Here is a 26,263-nt window from a genome sequence, read left to right on the forward strand (position 1 = left end):
CGGCCAATGGTTCTAACCGAGGATGAGGAATCACGGACTTCGGCCCTCTCCAGGGGAAGCCCGGAGCCGCTGTCCTATTATAAAAAAGAAGCGGTTTTGCCATTTCGGCCACTTGGTTTTGCAGAATGCCCTAAAAGGCTGTAAGGGGATCAAGTAAAACCAAGATCCCTTCCTTTTAAATTGGAAAAAATTAAGGATTGCCCGCAGAGACAGATCCTTATCTAACCTACGGAGTTCGGCAGCAAAAGCCGACAAGTGCCTCCAAGAATTCGGAGTCACCTGACCTAAAGGGAGTTGAAAAAAATCAAGAAGCTCTACAAAAGGTGGGGGAAGAGGGAAACGAAGCCCGCATTCTAAGCAGGCTTCGTAAACGGTGGCATAACCCTCCGGCGGGTCGTTAGCCCTATGATCATCGTCGGGAACCACCGCCTTCCCCCCAGGAAAAGAGTATTTTTCGTAAAGGGATATCACAGTATCCTTACTCAAGATACTGTGAAAATACTCTACGGTCTTCTCCCCGGATTCTTTCCGGCTAGAAGACCCCTTACCCCCTTTTCTACCGCTACCAGACTCAGACGAAGAAGAAGCAGACATGGTTCTTACTCTTTGAAAGTTTGAAGAAATCCTGAGGAAATTTTTGAAAGCGGAAGGAAATTTTTCACGCAAAAGATAGAGAGTGCAGAAGAAGCCAATAGCAAAGGTGTTCAAATGATGAAGAAAGGCGGTATTTATCAGATTTGGAAAAGATTTCAAATCATCGCACCGTTTCATATTCCACCTTTTCAGGATTCGACGGCCGGATTTTACTGTCGCATTTAATGCCGCATTTAATGCAGTCACGCGCAGGGCACGTCCCCTGACTTCAGCCTCCCCCGTACCCTTTTCCAGAATGCCGAAGTGACTCGCTTCGCCGAAGTGATTCACTTCGCTTTTCGGGGGGGGTAGTGATGGGGTGCGTACTAAACAAGCCCAACAGCAATGACGGCCCATCAGCCCAAAGCCCAAGGAAGAGTATGAGTTCGGCATTACCAAAGAGTTCGGCCTCAGCCTACAGCTCGGTAAAAGCCAACCTATCAAGCTCTGCTCTCAGGTCGGCATCAAGCTCTACTCTCAGATCGGCAACCAAAGCAGGAGTATGAGTTCGGCATTACCAAAGAGTTCGGCCTCAGCCTACAGCTCGGTAAAAGCCATCCAATCAAGCTCTGCTCTCAGGTCGGCATCAAGCTCTACTCTCAGATCGGCAACCAAAGCAGTTCGGTCTCAGTATTCGACCGAACAAGGAGTTAGTGGACCCATACAGGATGTCCAACGCACCCACTACCACGTGGTGTCAACTCAGGCCACGATCGTAGGCCATGACCTACGCTACATCCACGATCTTAGGCCATGACCTACACGACATCCACGACTTAGGGTGGTGATGCAAGCCACGATCTTAGTTCAAGATATAAATAGAACTTAGATCAGATAGAAGGAGGTTAAGCTCTCTAGAGATAAAATCATATAGCAAGTCTGTGTTGTAAGCTGTAATCCCAGATCAAGCAATACAATCTTGCCCTCCCTTCTTCCCGTGGACGTAGATTTACTTCAGTAAATCGAACCACGTAAAATTTCCGTGTCGTAATTTATTTTTACGAGCATTCATCATCATCAATAATTCGCGGATCCATCAGCACTAAAATTGCATTGTGTAAAACTGCTCTGCTTTTATTCATTTGTGATATTTGGAATTTTAGAGCATGTAAAGAGAGAATCGAGAGACAGACTTGGAGTAGCATCACTGTCATGTTGAGAACGACGTGAGACAGCTTTTGTGGTATTTGTGGGCACTCTTTTTTAGTCGAAAATATCTTCAGTTTTGGCTGAAATTTGTTATTTCGGTGAATTTTGAATTGGTTATTAATAATAATCTAGGTCGCTATGTGAATTTTATGATTGGGCCGGAAATAAAAATAATGTGAACAAATTTAAGCTTACGTGGCAGTCCAGTGGCATTATATGACATGGTTTTGTTGTTAATTTTGTTCGGCTTTAAAAGCTCCATTCAAGATAATGTATGTTGTTTCGTATCTACAATATCAAGATTACATTGTACTTCATAATTCGTTATCTCACTTTTTTCTCTAAGGTTACTTAATCTTAGACAAAATCTCATATTGGATTGTCATATTACTATAGTATCTCATAATTATTTTATCTAATAAATCAAGCGTCAGATTACATCCTTCATCTTAGGTGACTGACTCGCTTCTTATTTTACTAAAGATGATCAATAATAATTCTCTATTTACCTATTTAGTAACAAGAACTCCATATTTATATACAGAGGATAAACATTTTACAAGTGTTTCACCAGCCTCTTCTTTTCCCTTTTTTTTATGTTCACTCGTTTCCCTCAATTTTTTCCTGTTATCTAATGGCAAACACCTTCTCTAAAAAGAGAAGGCACAAAGGAGCATTTACGCCAAAATGTTGACGTCATTCATCTATGCTAATTGTTATAGACATAATTTTTTCCACCTCATATGTATCTCGGGAAAGAATTGATAAAGAAAACTTGAGACTGCTGAGCTTGTAATTTCGCTCGTCAACACAATTTCAATAAAATACAAGAATCGATCGAAAGCTTATGAGCTTATGCGTAGCCTTGGAGGAGGCTTTGTGGCACGACATTACCTTGCGAGCAATCCTTAGTAATGGACGGCCCGGGTTGTTGGGCCAAGTCACATTCTCTTGGCTTGGTTGTCTTGGTTTGTGGTTTGCTCGGACTTGTTCATAACATAACCTTAAAAAATAACGTTATTTTAAATTCAAATAGACCCTGATATGACGTAGAATATAAAAATTCAAAACTTCTTATTGGAGTACATAATAAAAGGAGAGTCCAACCATAATACTATAAAGCACATTATCGGCACTTTGGGCATAGAGAGCATATTCCATCGTGTGTAAGTTGTAACAATAATATCATAGATTTTGCAGCAGAAGATAATATGGTCGGTGCTATTTTATTTAGTTTAGTGCTAGTTTCTCTTATGATATTGGTTTTCCCACGGTTAGTTGATTCTTCCCTTTTGAATGATTCCGACTACCCCAAAAAGTAATTACTTAAAAAAAAACAAGATAAGCATAAATATAATTTAATTAAGCTGAGAAAATTGAATGGGAAGATGTGATGTATAGACTCAAAGTTAGTGAAGTGCTCCGAAACCAATGCTTAATTATTCCGGTAGTTCTATTTTGGGTTTTGTTAAATTATAAAGTTATTGCCACCTTTTGTGGTGGGGATTGCATTGGTCGGCATTTTATTTCTTTGTTGAAATTAAAACTTAATAATTATCATTTACTAATTTCCCTTGCCCAATTTTCTTGGTGATTTTACATTGTTCCAATAAGGTTGGTTGAAGACTTGAAGTGCAATGTTTCTATTAAATTTTTAAGTGCATCTTTTAGTGCTAGTATTATTTAAGTGGTTCACAATGGACATAAATTCACTAACTAATAGGCTATATATGTTCTAAATTTATACATATGTCTTGCCTTTCTGTTTCCTTTGTTGTTGTGTGTAGAATAGTTATTAGAAAATCAGTATGTGAAAAAGCTTCTCTAGAATCCAAAAATCACAATGTTTATTTTAACAAACATTTAACTTTTGATTACTTTTATGTAATCTTGTCTGTCTTATTTAACTTTGTTTTGTTTACAAATTCAAAACATATTATCACTAGCTGGCATCCATATAAATTTTGCCTAAATATATTCTGAATGTTTTCTGCAACTTCCTTTTATTGGACATATTTTTATTCGTTCCATATGACAATGAATGTCTATATTTTCAAGACCAAGAAAAATATTTGAATTTGGCTTTCCTATATATATTTCTGAAGTGTAACCATCCAGTTACTATACTTGAAATTGGAGGTACATGTGCTGAGATTAATTGCGGCGTTTATTTAACTGGTATTAACTCCCGTGCTATGCACCAGTCATAAGATTTTCATATAATGAATATTAGACTAAAGTCCCAAAATGGTCCTTAACATATTGCGTTTTTTTTATTTTGATCCAAAACATTATCTTTTGAATTATTCGGTCCCTCACATTTGAAATCGGATCACATTTGGTCCATTTTGGACGGTTCCGTCAAATATTTGACGGTTTTAATTATCGGGTCACTAATCCGTCACTAACTGAGAGAAACTGATCCGTCACTAATCCGTCATTAATCCCTAAACCACGCCCTACAAAAGTCGCGCCTCCTCCCTCACACACACTCAAATCAATCGAGCATAAACAACACCTTCAATCAGATCTCCACACACACACACACAAACAATCCGCCGCATAAATGGTTGTGCCACTAGGTTCGGGGAAGTTCTACGGCAGCAGCCTGTCGCGCCTGCGCTTCTACACCGACGTCAAGCTCAACTCCGAGAGGGTCGATCCACCGCCCTCCGTCACCGATCCGCTCATGTCGTGGGCGCGGGAGGCCCACTGGTCCATGGGCGGCCTCAACGTCAAGCGCCATCCGGTGAGGAAATTGGGGGATGATTTCGAGAGAGTGGCGAGGGAGAGTGGGATGGCGAGCAGCTCCGGCGGGGAAATTGAGGGCGGCGCTGCAGCGAGGACGAGGAGTAAGGCGAATTTGAGCGGTGGTGGAGAAGGGAAAAGGGGGAGAAGAGGAAATTGGTTAAGGGAGTGAGGAAGATTGGGGGTGTTGTGGTGGCAGCCGCCGCCGAAATCAGAAGCTCGTCGCGGTTGTCGAAGATGCGTTGATTGGGTTTGGAGCGAAGGTGTTTGATGATTTGTCTCGGTGGATTAGGATTAGATTTTCTTTTTAAATTTCTTATTTAATGAATTAGTGACGAATCAGTTTCTCCCAGTTAGTGACGGATTTGTGACCCGATAATTAAAACCGTCAAAAATTTGACGGAGCCGTCCAAAATGGACCAAATGTGATCCGATTTCAAATGTGAGGGACCGAATAATTAAAAAGATAATGTTTTTGACCAAAATCAAAAAAACGCAATATGTTAAGGACCATTTTGGGACTTTAGTCTGAATATTAATACAAATGAAACTATAGAAAATAAGAATTCAAAACAATAGAAAGATTTACAAAAACAAAAAGTACTTATCATGTCCTACTCTAAATTAATAATTTATTCCTCCTAATAAATAAAAACATTTCAACTTCAGCAAACGATTTTATACAATTTTAATTTATGACATAAGTGGAGTAAAATAAATGATAAAAAAGAAATATGTGACTAATGATCAAAGAGTGTAAGTTAGTTAGAATACTATACACAAATAAAGAAAATATATAAGAGTAGAGATCAAAAGAACAAATCAAATTATTATATAAATATAATAATTAAATAGTTTAATTATGTATTATTATATAAAAAATAGAGTATAATTTTCACATATCACATGATATTAGTTAAATCTTGAAGTATGTAATAAAAAGAAGATATTTTAGCAACCTCCAATCTTCAAAAAAGATAATGTTAAAATATTCTATAAGTATATTTAAGAATTATATATATAGCAAGTATACTAAATTTAAATGCATTAAAAGGGTATAAAAGTGATTTCACCCAACTGACCCTTTTTATTAATATAGATTTTATCTACTTTTTCAATAGATCTCTATTATTCATGTGTAAATTCACCGTCTCAAATATTATCACAAACACCAACACCACCAACAATATAGCCACAGTACTAGTCATGTTATGGACATGGGCCCACTATTTACTTTTTTATATCATCACTATTTGTATTAAAACTTTAAAATAAAACATATAAACAAAACGTTAAAAACTACTTACAAAGTTAATAAAAAATACTCCATTCGCCCTAAGTTATTTGAGTCATATTCCATTTTAGATTGTCCCAAGTTACTTGAGTCATTTCTCTTTTTGGCTAAAAACAAAACATCTAATCACAATTACTTTATTCTTTATTTTACTTTACCATCTCTCGTCTCTCTTACTTTACTCTCTTTTCTACTTTATTTGACTCACTAAATACAACTTTATTAAATCTCGTACCGAAAAGAAACGCCTCAAGTAACATGGGACTGAGGGAGTAACATAATTATTTTTTGTTTCAAAAAGTATTTTGTCTACAAATCTATGTACGTATTTAATACAAGAAGTCCAAACGCTAAAATTATAATATAACTTCAAATACATCAATAGATAAACAAAAAATGGGAGCAGCTTTGGGGCGAATTGCACCATAAGTGCGGCCAACCAGCCCCACGACGCAGCCGCCAAATCGGTGCCACGTCTCCAAAATCCGGCAGCGGGCATTGCATTGCGGATCCCTTGCATGCATGCAACCCTCGATCGACCCATAAAAATAGTACTCCTTTCGTCCCCAAAGAATATGCACTTTGAGTTTAGTATAAGTTTTAATAAAAAATTGATAATGTAAAAGAGAGGTAGAGAGAAAAAATAATTATAATATTGTTTGTTGAGAATGAGTCACACCTCATTAAGGAGAAGAGTTTTCAAAATTGGAAAATACATATTTTTATGAAACAGACAAAAAAAAGGAAACTGCGTATTCTTGTAGGACGGATGAAGTAATTACTATTGGAAAATCGTGGTCCTTAATAACATGATTCATAACGTCGGCATATCTGCAAGAATTCAAACTAAATGACTTGGCAAATGCTTTTCCACTATTTATTTATACTACTTAATCAAATTTTCACGACTCTATTTAATTTCTATATATATAGGGATGAGGCAAGTGTCATGGGGAGTTGGAGTGCATTGCATATCTATCTTACTTTCACTCCTCATGGAACTTACCGTTAAAATTAATTTAAAAATATTACATCAAACTACTATGCAAAGTTCACTTTTCAACTTGCTAATGTTTATATCCTCTACCAAACAGGCTACCCTAGCTAATGCCCCTAATATTTTACTATTAAAAACAAAACAATAGGATAAAGATAAACATAAACATAAATAAAACCATTTGAACTAACTAACTTCAAGCTCACCCTATCCATGAATTATAATACAATAAATTGGCTCTCTCCACCGGAAAGGCGGCAAAATATTGGCAATTGCGACTAAAGGGAATGAATTGAATATATAACTTTTAAATCCACGTCGGCAATTGAATATACTTCATATGGCAATGATAGCCTCACCACTAACTCCACTTCATATGCATAAACTCTACACCCCAAACCGAAAGAAGTGCAAGCTTAATTATCATATCACGCTTGACGGCCGGCCGTCCATTCATCGTGACTGACTGGTGGCAGACGCAGAAAAATATTAATAGAACTTTTACTACGTTTTGTAGGTATCAATTCAATTGAGATATTTCATTTCAGTACTTATATATTTAACTAAAATGATAACTATATCAATAGCTAATAATATTTGTTGACATTCATGAATATGCGAACTAATATTGATTCAGTATATATTGTATATTTGATTAAAATGAAAACTATAACAGTTTGCCGATATAATATCAATTGGCATCACAAAACATATCAGATACTGACTTAATATTAGTTTCCATATTCATGAATGTTATTAGGGTTTTTGTAATGCCGACTTATATAAACAAGTGTAGTTTTCCTCATGAATTAGACGCAAACATGAGCCCACTTTGAATCTCAAGTGGAAAACCTTCCTCTAAATTTGGCTTCTTATTCTCTTCTCCCTCTATAAATAACCTCTCTCCAACCTCCACATTTCTACCTTCATCTCTATCTACTACACACACTTGTAATTGACACATACACACACATATACATACAATTAACACCATGGCTGCCCTCAAATTCTGGTTTTGCTTTGCCTTGATAGCATTCACATTCTCCGCCACTCAGTCGCGTCTCCTCCCTCGCGCCTCAGCACCTCCAGAGAGACTGGCATTGATCGACAATGCCCGAGAGGCGATCAAAGAGAGCTTGAAGAGGAAAGAAATGGCGGAAAACTGGTACCACGACGACCGGGTCAGCCCTGGCGGACCCGACCCGAAGCATCACTAATATATTAGCCTTTCGTGCTAAGAGTGGCTGTAAAGATGGAACATTAGATACAATGGATGTGTTTTGAGAGAGTGAGAGACATTTTTCTTCTTTTTTATTAAAGAATCAATTTTGTTTCTCCTTTTATATCATGTGGATGTGCTGATTTGAAACTCAGATTTATTAGTTGGAAGGGATTTGCTAAATGCTATAGTTTTTCATTTTCACATTACTTTTCCTTTTCCCCTTTTTCTTTTCCTTTCCTTTTGGTGTGCATTTTATGATCTTTTAGTTTGATTTAGTTATACAAAGCAGTCGTGATCACTTGTAATCAATTTAATTTTTATGTCCTTTTGGCCTATTTAAGTTATGTACATTTGGTCTTTGCATTTTTCAATTTAATTAGTTTGGAATTGCTGCCCCCATAAAAAGGGAGAATGCTTTACAGCTAAGTTAGTACAGTATAGTTTTTTTAATTCACTCGGTCTCATATATTAACTTGACACAACTTTAAAAATGGAGTACATATAAAAGTAAATAACAATTATTGGAAATTAAATCCTATATTACAATACTCTAAATTAATGAGCTTTTTGGAAATTAAATATATTACAAAACTCTAAATTAATGGGCTTTTAAGTAGATTTCAGTGCAAAATGATGATTTTATACTTCCTTCGCCCACTAAAAGATTTATCTCATCCTTTTAAATTTAACTCTCCATTTTATTATTTACTACTCCCCCGTCTCTTATTAATTGTGCACTTTTGATTTTCTTTCATCACCTATTAATTATCCACTTTTACTTTTTACCATAAACTATAAATGGGTCACTCTTTCTACTAACTCATTTCACCCATATTTTATTATAAAACAAATGACTATCTTTTCAACTCACTTTCCTTCACATTTCTTAAAATTTGTGTCGCAACCACAAAGTGGACAATTATTAAGGGACAAACGGAGTAGTATTTTTTACCGCCTTTCTCTTTCCTACATTATCTATTTTATATTTTTCATATATTTTACCAATTGCACGTTTAAATCTGTGTCATCTACTAATTAATTAGGATGAAAAAATATTATTTTATTCATATTATAGTACTCCCTCCGTCCGTGAAATGTTGTCCAATTTTGCCATTTTGTTCCGTCCAAGAAACGTTGTCCACTTTGCTTTTTTCCATTTTTGGTAAAGGGACCCACTTTCTACTAACTCATTACACTCACATTCTATTATAAAACTAATATATAAATGTAGGATCCATATTCCACTAACTTTTTCCACTCATTTTTCTTCACATTTATTAAAACACATGCCGAGTCGAATATGGACAACATTTGCATATTTAGTAGTATTTGATTACATCGCTTCTTACTAGAGGCCATGTTTGTTCTTACATGTTTATTCTTGCTCATCGTCATGAATCTTCAACAAATGTTTCTTGGCGCAGTTTTGGTGCAACCCGAAGAAACAGTTGGAGCACTCATAAGCCAAACCATCATCACCCAACTTCAATTTTTCCCCACAAGCTCCACACCGCCGCCCGGCGCAAACACCATCCTCCAGTCGAACAAGCGCGACGGGACATCCGTGCACATCCACACGCGCATCCTTACCCACCTTTATCCTGGAAAGCCGGTCGACCGAGGGAATGCAATCATAGTGGAACCACTGATCACACTCGCCGCAGCTGTAGTGCCACCGCGGCGGCCCCTCTCCCTCCAAATTCTCCTCACAGACCTCACAGAAGAACTCATCCTGACTGCTGCAGCCGCCCTTTGCCTCTCTGGGGCCGGTTGTGGTCAGCAGGAGAGGGTGCGGGTCGAATGCGTGGCGAACGGTGCGTGGCAGCAGGGCGCATCTGACGTGCAGGTTGAAATCGGTGCAGCTGCTGCAGCTGTAGCAGATTCCGGTCAGGGTCGAGCTGCAGCAGCTGCACTTTTTGTCAGTGAGGAATGTGATGGTGGGAGACATGAAGAGGAAGTGGTTGCTCTTGTGAGGTTTGTGGGTTATTGCAGGAGTGATGAGGGCGCAGACAACATCCAAGGTGAAGTCGCAGGATTCGCAAGAGTATGCAAATCCATTGCACCAAAGATGACAACCTTGAAAGATATGTAGAACTAGATTAGGATCATTTAGGACAAATACAAATAATTCAACCACATCATCAATTCGAAATACATGTAGTCCAAATCTATAATATTATAAACAGAAAATGGAAATATTTTATAATGGGAAAATTGAAAAAAAAATGTTCAAAGTCGTGATTATGACTAATTTTTTAAAGTTACGAAATAAGCCAGAATTTGACAAATTAATTTTCTCTTTGCAACAATTTGTCTTAGAATTTATAAATTTAGATTGGATTTTATTTAATTAATGTAATCAAAAGAATTTAAGTCAATGGGGATTTTAGAACATGAGAATTCAGAACACGCTTGTTCGATTAAAGATTTTTATAGATTTCTCTTATTGAACCGTATATCACAAATTATTCCAACATGTGGTGTGGTGTGGTGTGGTGTAGGGCGTACGTACCATTTATAGTAAAAAGGGCAAACGTATTAATTAGTAGATGATGACATGAATGTATAACAAACCTATGCATGAGAAGCCCGCAGAGATACTATCAGAGTTGGGTGCTTTGTGGTAGAGCTTTAGACGGTGTCCACCGTGAGCACGGTGCACGATTCGGGTTGGAAGACGAGCGCAGCAGCCGTGGAGGTAGAAATCTGGACAATCAGAGCAGCGGTAAAACGGGGGAGAAACATATTGGGTGCATGAATTGCATACGCGGCGCCAAGATTGGTTGCCATCATCGTTTTCGTGCAATGTCAATAGATGTTTGTGAGTTTCAGAGAGACCATAACTACTGCTTTCAGATGCAGTAATATCATGTCTTATATAGGGAATGAGACTCGTCCGTTCGTCTTTCATTGGTAAACGGGCGAGGTCAGAAGCTTTTGCGTCTCTCATAAGCACTGCATTTTTTTAAAACCCTATAAACTCTGAAGGAAAAAAAAAAACTAAGAAATTAAAACTAAATTTGGAACCACGATACAAAGACAATTTCAGCCTTTAAACGATTTCAGATGGCCAAATTCAACCATGCAACATTGCATATTCTATTTCACAAGCCCAATGCGAATTTCAAGTGCTTGCAGACATTTTACGCGTCAACTTAGGGGGTGTTCAGTTGGCAAGATTAAATCTCATGATTAAATATGTATCATGTTTGGTTCATAAGATTGAACCCTTCAACTTAATCCTAGAAGGATAGTCTCATAATAATTAGTCATAACCTTCCCCTCCAACTAAAATAATCCCACAACTTAATCCTAGATGGATAGTCTCATGATATTAGTCATGGCAACCAAACGTCACCTTAATCTACTTTAAATGCAACAACGCACGCACTCAAGGTGACTAATTTAAAAAAATGAAAACACTATTATCCATATATTCACTTGACGCACAACATAGTATCGCATAATTTACGGAATAAAAGTAGAGCGATACATACCTGGCTTGAAAAGTTGAGGATTCCAGCGGGCGCAACTGATGTGAACAAGATAATCAGTACATTTGAGACAAACAAATGCCCCAAAACTCCCCATATGTGATTTAGAACAGAAAAAACATTTGGAAAAAGAAGAAGTAGGGAAATTATAGATGAGAAAAAGATAATGTTGGTGATATTCATAATTTAGGGCATTGAGTAACAAAGCACAATCCGGATGAATCCAGTAACCGCAGAGGTTGCACAGATAGGAAATAGTGAGCCTCTCCGGCTTCTGACCGTGCTTCGTGTTACATGCACCGCAAGTTAGAGAAGACAACTCCCTTTGCCTGATGACAGTCAGGGCGTGGTTGTGGCTTTTGTGCTTGATCTTGAGGTGCAAAACGCACAATAAGTCAAGTCTGAAGTCACAACTAGGGTTAGGACAATGGTAGAACGAGGTCCCGCAGGTTTCGTTGCAGTTGTGGCATGTATAGGAAGTGGCATCTGGCTGCGGATCTTGAGCCAGCTGGTCGATCAGGACTAGGGGTTGGTGCGGGTGAAGCTCGTGGACATATTTAGGCGGCAGACTGAAACATTGTTCGTGCATGAAAAGCTTGTCACTGAATAGATAGAATGAAATGGATGGAGTCGAGAAGATGGGCTGCCTGCGGTAAAGATATTACGTAGATTTTAATTATTTTTTAGTTTATAAGAATATAATTCTTGATAAAACTAGAAAATTAAACAAACGCTAAAAGAAGATTAAGAAGCCAAACAGACTCTAAAAGACAATGTTTTCTGACTTTTCTCAATCCTACGGTTATCTAACCTAAAAAACAGTGTGTTCTTATCATGTTTAGTATATAATGAGCATTCTCCGACATGTAATGCTTTAACGAAAATAAGGAAGCCAATAATCTCAGTATTTACTTTCTGAATTTCAATTCTATTTTACAACACATGTACGAAAGCACGAGCATATGTATTGTTAGTACAGAATTAGCATTCGCCTGCAATTTCACAAAATATGTACAAAACCAAGAAAATATGCATGTTTTCTCGGCATAATAAAAGAATAAACATTTTGCTTAGTTTCAGTATTTACTTTCCGCATATCAATTCTACTTTACAATACCTGCAAGCGCAGCACAAAGAAGAAGTTTCGCTGTCGGGATCCAAAACTCTTTCAACCTTGAGTTTGCTGTCGGGATACAAATCTCTTTCGCTGTCGGGATACAAATCTCTTTCGCTGTCGTGATGCAAATCTCTTTCGAGCATCCACAAAGGAAGAACTTCTTCTTCTTCTTCTTCTGCTCCCGCTGGCGCTAAGCGCATTGACACTCTAGAGCGTACGCTCCTCGGAGCCATTTTAACTTGTGGATTGCTATAGGAGTGAGTTGGTCTGAATGTGGTGGATAAGGACCACGATGTTAAATTTATATTGCTATGAAAATAAATGCTTTGTTTTTTGGATTTTCAAATAACAATGGATTCCTAACCTAATTACAAAGGAAAGTCGGATTCTGTCGGGTGATGCTTCTTCAATTAGGTTTTGCTTTCTTTACTATCATTCTACGTTTAGTATATTGAATACTTTCACCATGTCATATTGACATAAATTATTTATCATAGGGAAAGGAACAAGAATTGAATGATTCCAAACATGTGTGCGTGTATTAGCCAAACGGTACAATGATTAATGCTCGACCAAAGTTCAAGACTCAAGAGTTCAAATCTAATTCCATCATAATAGAAAATCCAGAAAAAAAGTTTATTAATATTCTCGAATTTAAGTTTAGACTCCAAGTGGAGTCGGGAGGGGTTGTCTAATTATCCCTCCGTTGGCCCAGATGTTTCCGACCCCACTGCTGCGACTGAACCCCATCTCCTTTTTGTATTTCCTCAATAGGCTCGAACTAGAACTAGTGTAATCAATGGCGGATCCAGGAACAAATTATCGTGGGGTCGAACAAGATAGTAAATATTTATTTAAAATAATTGTTTAAATTAATTATTTTTATAAATATATTTTTTAATATAAATAATTCATGCGAGTATCGATATTCTTAAAACAACATACTCCACTTTCTTCGTCCCGTTATAAGCGAGACTCTTCTTTTGGATACAAAATTTAAGAAAAAGACGTTTATGGAGCTAACTGAAGAAAGAATAAAATATGATCTTAGATAAAACAAAGATGCAAATAAATAATAAAGTAAGAGAGAACAATTATGTTATATTACGTATTTTGACAAAAAAAATGACATACACATAGCATAATTTTTCTGTAACATACCAAATTTTTAAAGATTTAAAAAATTGAATATGAATAATAAGGTTGAAAATTTAAATTATAAAACTAAGAGTAGAAGAAATTAAGAAATATTTACTTTATATAAGTAGGTGGTTAATTTAGATAAATTGATTTTGATATACTGTAAAAAAAATATTTCTACTACTACTATTTAACATTAATTGATAAGATGAGAAAATATTTTTAATGGACTTCTAAGAATTAATTCAAATAAAGAAAATATTTCAAAGCCCATTTTACAATTAGATAACATATTTAAGATATTTAATCTTTTAAACTTAGTTAAATTTATTGATGCCGGTTTATTCTATTTCACGAGTGAATATAGGGATGAGAAAACAATAATGACATCGCCAATACCATTCCTCTTTCTCTTCGAAAACAAAAACCGCGGAAGGACTCTTCCCCTCCAACTCCTTCGTTCTCGACAACAGTCTACCTATCCGGCTGCCTCACTTCCTTCCTTTCTCTCTTATCAGTCTCCTCATCATCTCACACAGCGTGAGGACGTGAGGTGGGGGCGGAGACGTGAACACCGTAGGGTCGGAGGCTGAAGAAAGTAGCTTTCCGGTGCACTCCGTGGCAGGTGGTGGGGTCGGCCGACCCCGCCCGACCCCACCTGGATCCGCCAGTGAGTGTAATGGTCTGTCTTTCTTCAACATCCATCGTTCCTTCGTAACTCTTCCGTGGCTTTAGGATTAAGTATTTATTTAATTTATTGATAGCAAAAATATTCTTCTCACACTCACATATGTTGGATGTTTAACGTACAAAATATAGGAGCACTCAACAAGAATAAAATATGGAGAATAAGTATTAATAGGCTTCTCACAAAAGGGATTACAAAATACATAAAAGTGCTTCAGCACTACAAAAACTCTCACAATTTTCCTAACTTAGAGCTACGGCTCTTTCTCTCTTATCACTCGCTTCTCTTTTCTTTCTTAATTGATTGATTACAATGAACAGCAAGGACTCCTATTTATAGGTAAATAAAGTTGATAGTATAGCTAACACATCCATGCTACAGTGTCCTAATTAGTTTAATTAGGAAGATATCATATAATGACCACACTCCACCGCCTTACACGTAATGCAATTGTGGCTTCCTTTTAGCCATGAAGAACACAATGTTAATTCAAAATCCTCCACTAATCCTCAAGTTGATGATGCACCTGCTCATCACCTACTCATCGTCTCCAACAAAGCTATTCTTAACTTTTAAGTAATTGAGTTTATAAATCAACAACATATGCCGTCGATCTATAGAATTGAATAGTACTATGATAAGGTTTGGTAAGAAATTGAGTTCTATATATGAACTAATAAGACCATATATGAATTGGCATGGACCATATATAAATTAAAATATGATCATTATTAGGCTATGAGAACATAATACAAATATATATAAATAACACCAACAAAATAAATTTCACTTTATATATAACACCACCACCACCATACTAAAAAATCAAGAAAATTATATACTTATTCAATTTGATTAAAACTACAATCTTCTGGTCTTCAAACTTCTGCACCACAAGATGAAGAAACAAAGCAGTCTATATCCCACAACAAACCCAAACATCACCCCCAAATTGCTCCATTTATGTGACTCCTTCAAGCCTTGCTTCCTCAAATACTCATCCCCAGAAAACACACACTCTCCCACCACTCTCTCCACACACTCCCTCCCTCCATACTCATTGATCACCAAGCACTCAAATGGGTACTTGAACATGCTCATGTAGTGCATGAACACCCAGTACTCCGGTATCCTCTCCTCCGCGATGAAGTACCCGGAGAAGAGGAAGAAGGCGCCCATGATCCCCGCGATCAGGGACGCCCCCATGATGAAGTCGGGCACGAGCGCGGCGCAGCACGCCGTGAGCGAGCTCGACATCATCACCACCGCCCACGCCACCAGGGCGAAGTAGAGGAACCCGCCCGGGTCGCGGCGGAGGCCCACCAGCCAGTAGGCGGGCGCGCTGTACAGCAGCGCGACCGCCCCCAGGAACGGGAGGAGCACGAGCGCGTTCGCCAGGGCGTACGAGGACACCCTGTACGCGCCTCGTGCGACCTCCCGGGTGAAGATCCTCCTCTCCTGAAGGAAGATCGGAAGGCCCTCCGTCGTCGAGGAGAGGAGGAAGCTAAGTGTGAAAGCGAAGAACCCGAGGCGCGTCTGCATCACCGCCTCGGATTTTTCGCGGTCCCCGCCGTTGTGGACGTCCATATAGACCGTGCCGAGGATGGACCCCACGGCGAGGGCCTGCAAGGCCCTCGCAGTGAAGAGCTCCTTCGTGCGGAATATATTCCGCGCGAATCTCTCTCCTAGAATCGCCACCTCCTTAACATGCGAGTTCGCATATGATGAGGTGGTGGTCTTAGCGTTGACCGAATCTTTTTTCCTGCAATTACTGCAATCTCGACTATCGAGGTGGTGAGCAGCAGCAACATCGATCCGCGAATCGATGTTGTTGCTGCTGGCCACCTCAATGGCAAACTCAAGCACATTTATATGAGGGGGGATGCGGTGGCCGGAGCTAACAAGACGCTCCTCGAGCGACTCCAGGGAGCCGTTGTGGAGCGCGCGGCCGCCGGAGAGGAGGAGGAGCCGGTCGATGAGCTCGAGAATCCGGAATCCGGGCTGGTGGATGGTGAGTACAACCGTCTTGTGTTTAGTAACCGCCATTGATCTCAACAAGGAGACGATGTGAAGCGCCGAGGCGGAGTCCAAGCCGGAAGTCGGCTCGTCGATGAGGAGCGCCACCGGGTCGTGGATCAGCTCCACACCGATGGAGAGGCGGCGCCTCTCCCCTCCGGAGATGGACCCCACTCTGGACCCCGAGATGTGGTCCAACCCGAGGTCCTTCATAAGCAGCTTCGCTCTCCGCCTAGCGTCGCGCTGTTCAGGCGGAAGCCTGAGCCGCGCGCTGTAGGTTAGGGTTTCCTCTACCGTAAGGAGAGGGAACAAGGCGTCGTCTTGTGTGACGTATCCTGAAACCCGGCCAAACCTTGCAGGTTCGGCCGGGTTTCCATTAACCAGAATCTCGCCAGAGATTTTTCCCGATGGGATTTCTCCGGCGAGAATCTGAAGCAGGGTGGTCTTGCCGGCTCCGCTGGGGCCGGCGATCGCGGTGATCTCGCCGGGCCGGGCCTCGAGGCTCACGTTCTCGATTATCATCTTCGTCGCCGGGGTGAGGGCGAAGGATAAGTTGTTGGTTTGAATGGTGTAGGAAGAAACCGGCGAAGTGACTGGCAAATCCATGGATTGAATAGTGGAAAGGAGGGAAGGAAAGGGAGAAGGGATATTTAGGGTGTGAGAGAATAGGAAGGTGTTGAGCTAACATGCACCAAACCATGGATATATTTGGTTAGAGAGAGAGAGAGAAGAGTGTGGAGAAGTTGCATTGGCTTGACTTGAGAGTGTTTCTTGTGAGATGGGACAAGATTTGGGGGTGATTGAAGTTATGTGCAGGTAAACTGTATATTGACCATGCAAGGTTGGTGTTGGTGGTTTCATTTATTTTCTACCCTATAAAAATCTAACGTCTCTACTATGTTTAAACTTTTTGTTTCTTTATATTTTTTTTTATTTTTGGGGATCGATCTCCTATATGTTTTATTGATGTGTTACATTATGTGCCACCACGTCATTCTATTAGTTTAATAGTTTTTTAATATAATTATATACCAATATTATAGATTAAACAATAGAAAAGTGAGGCATCAAATTTGGTAGATTGAATCCTAAGTGATATAACCATCACCAACCAACTTATTGAATCATAATCTTAATAAAATAATGAGAACATATAGGTAAACTATGTCGGTCTATAAAAAATTGTTTGGATAATGGATATCATGAGTTTTTACTTAAAATTTGGTAAAATAAAAGCGAAATAGATAAAAAAAAAGGCGGGGTACTATAAAATAAATAAAGACTAATTTTAATAGACTTATCAAAATATAGACAAGCCTCAGTTGTGCTTTGTGCTCAATTCTTGCATTTCCACATTATGTGCATGTGTCCATTGTGCTCTTCCTTCTCCTTAGTACATTATACATACCTTCATTATTGGCGGTTTTCTCATTTCCCCATTCTTTAAAATAAACATGTAAAAATTTAGTGATTCAAGTATATGGCGAATTAATATATCTAGTCAATTATAATTGTAAAAAAGAAAAGAAAACATAGAAATAAAATATTTCTATAATTATAATTAGCTAGATACATCATTTGATTTGTACCACTGAATTTATATTCCCTAGTACTCTTGAGGTTGAATGCAAGAAACTGTGTTTGATTCTAATTATGTAATTCTCATTATTAACAAACCTTATTTAACTTAAATTTTTTTTTCCTTTTTTCATCTATTTTACCAATTTCATAACTAAATTCTCCAAAGTCTTTATTTTTTAGAAGATGGTTGAAATGAATGAAATTTGTTTCTAAATTTGAGTTATGAGACTGATTTTTTCCCCCTCTTATCTGTCTTCATTGTTTTCGATTCAACTTTATCCAATTCTTAGAAGCTAGAGGAGGATTGAGAATTCATTATATTTCGTAATTTTTTATTTAAATTCTTTTTTTAATATAAATAAACAAGAATTTAATTAAACTTCATAAATTTATATGCAATTAATCCTTTTATATTTTTACCGGCTTGATTTTTCCTCCTCTTCTTCATAACTTTTTCCCATTTTGTTCTTTATTTTTCTTCATTAGAGTATTAACTTAAAAAAAATCTCTTATTTTCCCCATTACAAATTACAAAGTGACTTTATCCAATGCACTTCCATTCCATCCCCGCGCACGCAACCGCAGTAACCGGTGGCGGCTTTCAACTGCTACGCATCGAAGCGACGCCGTTTCACCCCCACAGCCGGTAACTCCCAGCTCCTCCATCACCGGCTACGCCGGTACCTCGTAGATTCTAACCCCCTCCATAGTTATCTACAATATTCTTTTATGTCGTATTATAATACTTCTCGATAAATCTCCAATCACTATTCTCCCTCAACCTCTGTTTGTTCCGCTCGATCGTTATCTCCACTCCTTTTTCTGTAAGTATTCTCCTCCAATTCATCGGTTGATTATCTTTTTTGTGGTGATCGTGGATCCGCTTGATTGATAATTTGATGGTTTGACCTGATCCGAATTTTGTTCTGTTTTGGTCGGATTCAATCCTTAATTATGGATCTTGGATTGCTGGTTTTAGCTGTTTGGTTGATTTTAGCTGGTTTTTCACTTTATGATTCTCTTTTTTGCTTGATTGTATGTGATTACGTTTGTGCTTATGATAGAAGATTTGCTGTAGGCTATGTTGAGATTGGATTTTGGGGGAAATAGTAGTGGAAATACTCGTTGGTTGCGTTAATTGATTGATTTTTAAGATTCAGCTAGCTAACATCAAAGTATCGAAGCAAAATCGATAAGGATCGCATCACAGACTTGCTGAGAAATGAACAATCTTATGTATAACTATGCTAACTTGTCCACCATCTTGAAATATGAATAATCTAGGAGGTAGCGATCCGCGTGAGCGATACTGTACTGTTTGTTGTCGGATTCGCGTAAATGGATAATTTCCTGATCAAAATGCTGTTGTATAGTTATGTATTCTACGGTTAAGGCAATTATTGGACTAATACTTTTTGCCTTTTTCATTCTGCGGATAGGAGCTATTGGTGGGTTGGCAGTCCTGTAAATGGCCGATAATGAAGAAGCGAAGGAAATTGGCTCAAGAGGAAATGAGTGGGAAGTTGTATCACTTACTGCGTCAGCATATGCTGCTGCTCCTGGACCCGAACCAGTTGACTCAAGTGAAGATAGTGTGACGAAGTTAGATAAGCATGAGGGTGAAACGTCAAATGCCATGTTTATGTCTGGGCACTTTGTTTTTCCTCCAAACCAGCACGAGAATTTGCCAATTGAACCTGAATTTAGCGAAGTGGACAGTGAAAAGGGTGGAGAAGATGATGTTTCTCAGTTGGGTATAGAGGATAGAGTTAAATCAGATCCGAAGGATGAAGACAGTGCAACTATTGAAGAACTCATGACTGAGGAGTTTCCTGGAATTCAGGTACTTGATATAAAAGGTAGCACACTATCTCTCGGTGGAGCGGATCTGGGAAAAGATATGGCCTTTGACAAAGCGCAAAGTATTTACACCCCTTCGGAGTTTAGTTTGTTTAATAGTGAAACGACCATCGGCATATCCAATAATAGTGGGGACGGTGCAGGAACTGATGATTCAATTGAACCTCTTGATGGTTATGTGGATCCTGCTGACTTGCCAAATTTCCAGAAGGCTAAGGAGGGGGGCAAATATGATGATGCTGACCTTCCTTGTGAAGCTTGGTGGAAAAGACGGGCCTTATCTGTGTATGCTCATGCGAAAGAAGCAAATACAGTCTGGTCTATTTTCCTTGCAGCAGCTGTTATGGGACTTGTAATTATCAGCCACCAGTGGCAGCACGAGAGGTGGCAGATTTTGCACCAAAGGTTACAGTTTGGTATTAATGATGAGGTATTCCCGCTTAACTATATACACTCATTTAGTGACTGTTTTGTGTTTATTGTTGGAATTAGGCAGTGAATTGTCATCCTTATACGTACTTTTGTGCTAGACTGGTGGTTTCTGATTTATGTAGATGATTGTTACTCCTTAAGATTTTTAGTAGAACATTAATCTAGGGATGCCTTGTTATTCCTGTGGAATTTATAGCATGATGATTAAAGAAGGAAAGTAGAATGTTGAATGAAACGAGACAAATTAGGAGCAAGTGTGTCTTTGCTGAGGCATTCTATCCCTGGCCATTGTTCTATCAAAAGTATGAAAGTGTAAAACTATTGATAATGGAAAAAACTGATGAATCATAGAAAATTATTGTGGTTGGGTAAGTGAAAAGAAAATAAACATACAAGTTGGACTATCTTTCAAAATCTGATATTTTTTCCCCATGAAAGCAATATATGAGGCTGAAGATCTACCTATGCACCCTGTGTTAAATGACTTGGTTTTGTATGTGGTTCATGTGCAGAAGATGAGCAGGTTGCTTGCTCCCATATCCCGCTTTAAAGACGTGGTAATTGGTGGCCACAGACGGGGTTCACTGATTAGAGGGAGCGCCTCATCAGATCGCTAAGATGATGACGAAAAGTTTCTTTAGGGGTAAGAGTTCTACCACATGTCATAGGCAAGTTCTATCAAATTTGACTGTATATCTCTCGAGTCTCGACTAAGCTTGTTAATATTTTCTTCGTCATGCTTCCATCATGATGAGGTTTTTCTTGATATTTGAAACTGTGGTGCTAAAGTAAGTTGTCAAATTGCTTATTTTCCTACCTTCTGCGCTCTGATTTATTTATATGGCTGTTGTCTCTGCTTCTGCTGGGCTTCATATTATGCATCTATATGTTATACAACTACTCTAAGTATGTGAGATGGGATGCTAGTTTGTGCCAAATGAGGTTGAAGTTCATCATTTGAAGTATTTTAGAATTTGATCAAACTACGTGATTTTAATAATTATTATTCCTAAAATAAAGATGTGGTATTTGTAAAAACATTGGAGGAACAACCATCCTTGTCTAGCTCATGAACTAATTGTGCAACGTATATACCATAATAGTGGCATCTTTATTTGACTGTCACATGCACGTGAATTGAATAAAATAGATTGGGGGCCTAAGATTATGATTGTAGGAACAAATAATATATTTTGGAATCATGTTCATGTGAGAAAATAAAAGGGGCTTTTTATTATGATTAGTTGAGGCTTTTTCAAAAGGATCCCACAAACTCCTCACCCAAAATATATCCAAAACAATGCAAGAAACGATAAAAATGGCCATTTTTTTCTTCCAATTCCATGTGAACTTCACGTGATTTTGTAGCCCATTTCATGAAACTCCCTATCCAATATGTTTGTTCTCAATTTGTGATATTTATTATTTTGCAATATGTGGAAATATAAATTGAGAAATTCGAAATACAGAAGATTTTGTTTCTGTTTTTTTGTTGAGTTGTTTATAGCTCGATAGATAATTTGATTCAAGTTTTAACCCAAACAAAGGAATGTTTTGCCCTGCCTTAGCTCTCGATTTAAAAAATCTTATTTTAGATTACTATTGAGGATTATGAAGCACTTCATATTCATTATTCATGAGTAACACATCTACTTTTTCATTATAGGCTTCTAAGTATTATGGAGCAATTCACATATACTCCTTTAAAAGCCACGTTTTTTTTACAATTTTGGTTTGTCCCGAAATAGAATTTTCGTTTCTCATTTTAGTTAATCCGTCATTTCACTTTTATTATAAAAATAGGACACACATTACATCATCTTTTGCAATTCATGCCGGGAAAAATGGGATTCTTGATCTTAGATAAAGGGTATTATTCATTTTTTTTCTCTTTTCTTATTTAATAACAGATGTTAAAATCGAAATCGGTTGCGGAGAGATGGCGTGTACTAATGCCACATACCATTGGTCGAGGCCTGTCCACAATTGTATACGTACAAGTATAGTTGTAGAACGTACTATGTCGAAGACTCTGTAACGTTGTACACGTATATTTTTATAATACTACAAATTTGCACATTCCTTGAGAAACATTGTGTGTTCACACACAAACTCTCACTCATGTGCATAAACATGGTGGATTCTGAAACATAATTATTGGGTCTGCAAAACCATAAATATTTTAATATAAATCCGTACACCTAAACAGTAGTATTATGTTAGGTATTTCGATGCACCTACTTGCGCTTCTTTCCACATTGCTATTCCACCAGCTCAAAACATATCATTATTAGATTTATATATAGTTCACGAAAAAAAAATCTTGACAATGTAAGCCATGAATTTAATAGTATAAAAATATTAATAAAACAAGAAAAATTAATAACTAAATTAATATTAGTAAAAAATAATACTCTTTGATGGGGTGCGTACTAAACAAGCCCAACAGCAATGACGGCCCATCAGCCCAAAGCCCAAGGAAGAGTATGAGTTCGGCATTACCAAAGAGTTCGGCCTCAGCCTACAGCTCGGTAAAAGCCAACCTATCAAGCTCTGCTCTCAGGTCGGCATCAAGCTCTACTCTCAGATCGGCAACCAAAGCAGGAGTATGAGTTCGGCATTACCAAAGAGTTCGGCCTCAGCCTACAGCTCGGTAAAAGCCAACCAATCAAGCTCTGCTCTCAGGTCGGCATCAAGCTCTACTCTCAGATCGGCAACCAAAGCAGTTCGGTCTCAGTATTCGACCGAACAAGGAGTTAGTGGACCCATACAGGATGTCCAACACACCCACTACCACGTGGTGTCAACTCAGGCCACGATCGTAGGCCATGACCTACGCTACATCCACGATCTTAGGCCATGACCTACACGACATCCACGACTTAGGGTGGTGATGCAAGCCACGATCTTAGTCCAAGATATAAATGGAACTTAGATCTGATATGAGGGGGTTAAGCTCTCTAGAGATAAAACACCATATAGCAAATAGCAAGTTTGTATTTGTAAGCTGTAGAAAACAGATCAAGCAATACAATCTTGCCCTCCCTTTTTCCCGTGGACGTAGATTTACTTCAGTAAATCGAACCACGTAAATTCTTTGTGTCTGTATTTTCATTCTCTACCAGCATTTGCTAACATCAAAAATTCGCGGATCCATCACTGGCGCCGTCTGTGGGAAGCAGAGAACAAAATTTGTGATAAAGCGAATTTTTGATCCATTTTTTTCCACCCAAAAAATGCATACCAGATCGCAGAGTACCCGTATTCCTGCCCGTGAGAACCAGGAGGAAGCCAATCCATCCCATAGGTCTGGAAAACAGCCTAGGGATAAATCCACCACCAGTTCTCATGGCGAAGGAACAGGCCGCTCCAAAAATCGTCCCACTGAGTCTTCCCAGCAGCCTGATTTGAATGAGGCTGTCAAGCTGTTCTTGGCTGAGAAGCAGGATGAGTTCTTAGCCTTCCTGCAAAAGAGCCAAGAGCCGAAGACGAAAGCGGAGGATTCTCCTTCCTCATCCAGACATGAAAGTCACTACCGCAGTAGTGCCGTGTCTTCCAGGAAGAAGAATCCTCAACCCCGACATATTCCTGCTCTTCCTCGGTACCGGAATCACAGGAGAACTCAATCTCCTCCATACCGACGAGATATCGGATTCGCCGTGTACGGAGCACTGAAGACTCCGTTCTCGGACGACATCACCCGAACTCCCCTACCGCAGAACTACCGAACTCCGTCGATGACTTACGACGGGCTCGTGGACCCTCACGATTTCTTGGGGCGCTATCAGTATAACATGGCGAACCAGGGTCTCAACGAGGTCCACATGTGCAAGCTGTTTCCCGAGCTGCTCATCGGGAACGCGAGAAGGTGGTTCGATAGCCTCCCCCAGGGCAGCATCAGATCTTACCGAGATCTAATGGATGCCTTCCACAGGAGGTTCTTTCAGAAAGCGGAAGCCCGAATCACTTCGGCTCAGCTGCTTTCCATTCGTCAAGGTCGCGACGAAAAAATCAGCGACTTTATGACAAGATTCCACAAGGAATGCCTGCAAGTAGACGATCTCAACGATCTGCTTGTCATCTCGGCATTCCAAAATGGAATCCTGCCCGGAGCTCTCTACAGGAAGCTCGTTGAGTGCGGTCCGCAGACAGCTCAGGAAATGTGGGACATTGCGGACCAGTACTCCCGGGCCGATGAGGCAGACCGTCGCAAACGGTCGTTAGACAGCTCATCGTCCCGAGGAGACAGGAGGAAGCCCGATCATAGCGATCAGGGACATCCTCGCCGAACTCCTTTTGGCGATCAGGGACATCCTCGCCGAACTCCTTTTGAAAGGATTCAAAGGACTCCGGTGCAAGACAGATTGGGACCCCGTCTCAATCCCGAGAAGCCGCCCGCTCAGTTCGTACCGCTGAACAAGCCGAGAGCGGAAATTTTCGAACTACACTCCGACCTGTTCGAAAAGCCAAAGCGGATGACGAAATCTGCCGCGCGCCGACCCCAGGATAACTACTGCTCCTACCATCAAGACCACGGTCACGATACCGAGGAGTGCAGAAACTTGGCTGCAGGTATCGATGTTCTTGTGAGGGCAGGGACATTGAAAAAATACCAAAGCAAGCAGTCAAAGAAGAATAAGAAGCAGAGAGGTGCGAACTGCGCTCCTCAGGATCCGAAAAGGCAGCCGGATCCCGAAGACGATGACGAGCCGCAATATGATGGAGTAATCCTGACTATTGACGCTCTCCCTGCCGGGAAGACCAAGTCGTCCCTGAAGTCAGAGCGCAGGGGCTCCAATCGAGAGGAGCCAACGCATAAAAGGCTGAAGCAGGACGAAGTGATTACGTTCTCGGATGCTGATCCCGTCCCGGCCATCTCTCCTCACCAAGACGCCATTGTCATCCAAGCCGGAGTGGCAAACAAACTGATCCACAGGGTGTTTGTGGATACAGGAGCGTCAGTCAGCATTCTTTTTAAAGAGTGCTTCGACAAACTAGAAGTGGACCCAGCTCGGCTCAGCCCGGCTCCGCTTCCCCTGAAGAGCTTCGCCCAGGAGGACACCCGCCCTGAAGGTATTATCAGCCTTCCGGTCACGGTGGGGAAAGCGCCTACTAGCTCCAGTACGATGATTGAGTTTTTCGTGGTAAAAGCTCGGTCCCCGTACAACGTCATCCTGGGAAGAGACTGGCTCAACACAGTTCGGGCCGTTTGCTCCACCTATCACCTCACCATCAAGATCCCTACTAAAGGAGGGATAGCGGTCATCCGAGGTGACCAAAAAAGAGCAAAGGAATGCCTGCAAATTGCGCTTAGAAGTGCCGAGCAGTCAGATCGGCACCACCAAGCATAGCAATCACAGCAGCCGGAGTCAGAGGCGATGACCGAAGTCATACCGGAGCCGAACTCGATGACAGTTCAGCTGTACGAAGACGATCCATCCAGAACGGTTAAGATCGGCTTCGCGGGAACGCCTCTACTTCGGGAAAAAACCATCCAGCTCCTCAAGGAGTACAAAGACGTCTTTGCATGGTCTCCGTTGGACATGACCGGAGTGCCCCCCGAGGTAATCACTCATCGTTTAAATATTGATCCTTCGGTCCGGCCGATAAAACAGAAGCAAAGACTCTTTGCGGCAGAACGAAGTCAAGTCATCCATGACGAAGTCCGTCAATTATTGAAGGCGGATGTGTTATTCGAAGTGAAGTATCCTTCGTGGGTGGCCAATCCTGTCATGATCAAGAAAAAGGAAGGAGGATGGCGGATGTGCATAGATTTCACCGATCTAAATAAGCACTGTCCCAAAGATTGCTATCCCCTTCCGAACATAGATAAAAAAGTAGAAGCTCTGATAGGCTTTGAAATTTTTTGTTTTCTTGATCTATACAAAGGAT

At 39.7% G+C, this 26,263-nt stretch overlaps 3 protein-coding genes across 5 annotated transcripts; 1 reads left to right on the forward strand and 2 right to left on the reverse strand.

Moving 5' to 3' along the window:
- Positions 1–9,308: 9,308 nt before the first annotated feature.
- Positions 9,309–12,910, reverse strand: LOC121776126. The gene is made up of 4 exons (XM_042173267.1): positions 12,655–12,910; positions 11,541–12,184; positions 10,618–10,998; positions 9,309–10,119 (listed from the first exon to the last, which is right to left on the reverse strand). Exons 1-4 carry the CDS (start codon positions 12,885–12,887, stop codon positions 9,419–9,421), a joined length of 1,959 nt encoding a protein of 652 aa, XP_042029201.1. The 5' UTR covers positions 12,888–12,910; the 3' UTR covers positions 9,309–9,418.
- A 2,352-nt stretch (positions 12,911–15,262) lies between these two features.
- On the reverse strand, positions 15,263–17,153 carry LOC121776508 (ABC transporter G family member 10-like). The gene has a single exon (XM_042173678.1). The coding sequence runs from the start codon at positions 17,102–17,104 to the stop codon at positions 15,344–15,346; it is 1,761 nt and encodes a 586-aa protein (XP_042029612.1). The 5' UTR covers positions 17,105–17,153; the 3' UTR covers positions 15,263–15,343.
- A 1,483-nt stretch (positions 17,154–18,636) lies between these two features.
- LOC121776242 (ATG8-interacting protein 1-like) lies at positions 18,637–22,563 on the forward strand. 3 transcript variants are annotated; one of them, XM_042173402.1, is made up of 4 exons: positions 18,638–18,903; positions 19,519–20,369; positions 20,884–21,014; positions 22,282–22,563. In XM_042173402.1, exons 2-3 carry the CDS (start codon positions 19,548–19,550, stop codon positions 20,986–20,988), a joined length of 927 nt encoding a protein of 308 aa, XP_042029336.1. In that variant the 5' UTR covers positions 18,638–18,903; positions 19,519–19,547; the 3' UTR covers positions 20,989–21,014; positions 22,282–22,563. The 3 variants fall into 3 exon arrangements, with proteins under 3 accessions (XP_042029337.1, XP_042029336.1, XP_042029334.1); XM_042173403.1 differs by lacking the exon at positions 22,282–22,563 and having other exon boundaries at positions 18,637–18,903; positions 19,515–20,369; positions 20,884–21,187; XM_042173400.1 differs by lacking the exon at positions 22,282–22,563 and having other exon boundaries at positions 20,884–21,187.
- Positions 22,564–26,263: the final 3,700 nt, after the last annotated feature.

The sequence above is a fragment of the Salvia splendens genome, chromosome 18, assembly GCF_004379255.2.
Source record: "Salvia splendens isolate huo1 chromosome 18, SspV2, whole genome shotgun sequence".
Taxonomy (NCBI): domain Eukaryota; kingdom Viridiplantae; phylum Streptophyta; class Magnoliopsida; order Lamiales; family Lamiaceae; genus Salvia; species Salvia splendens.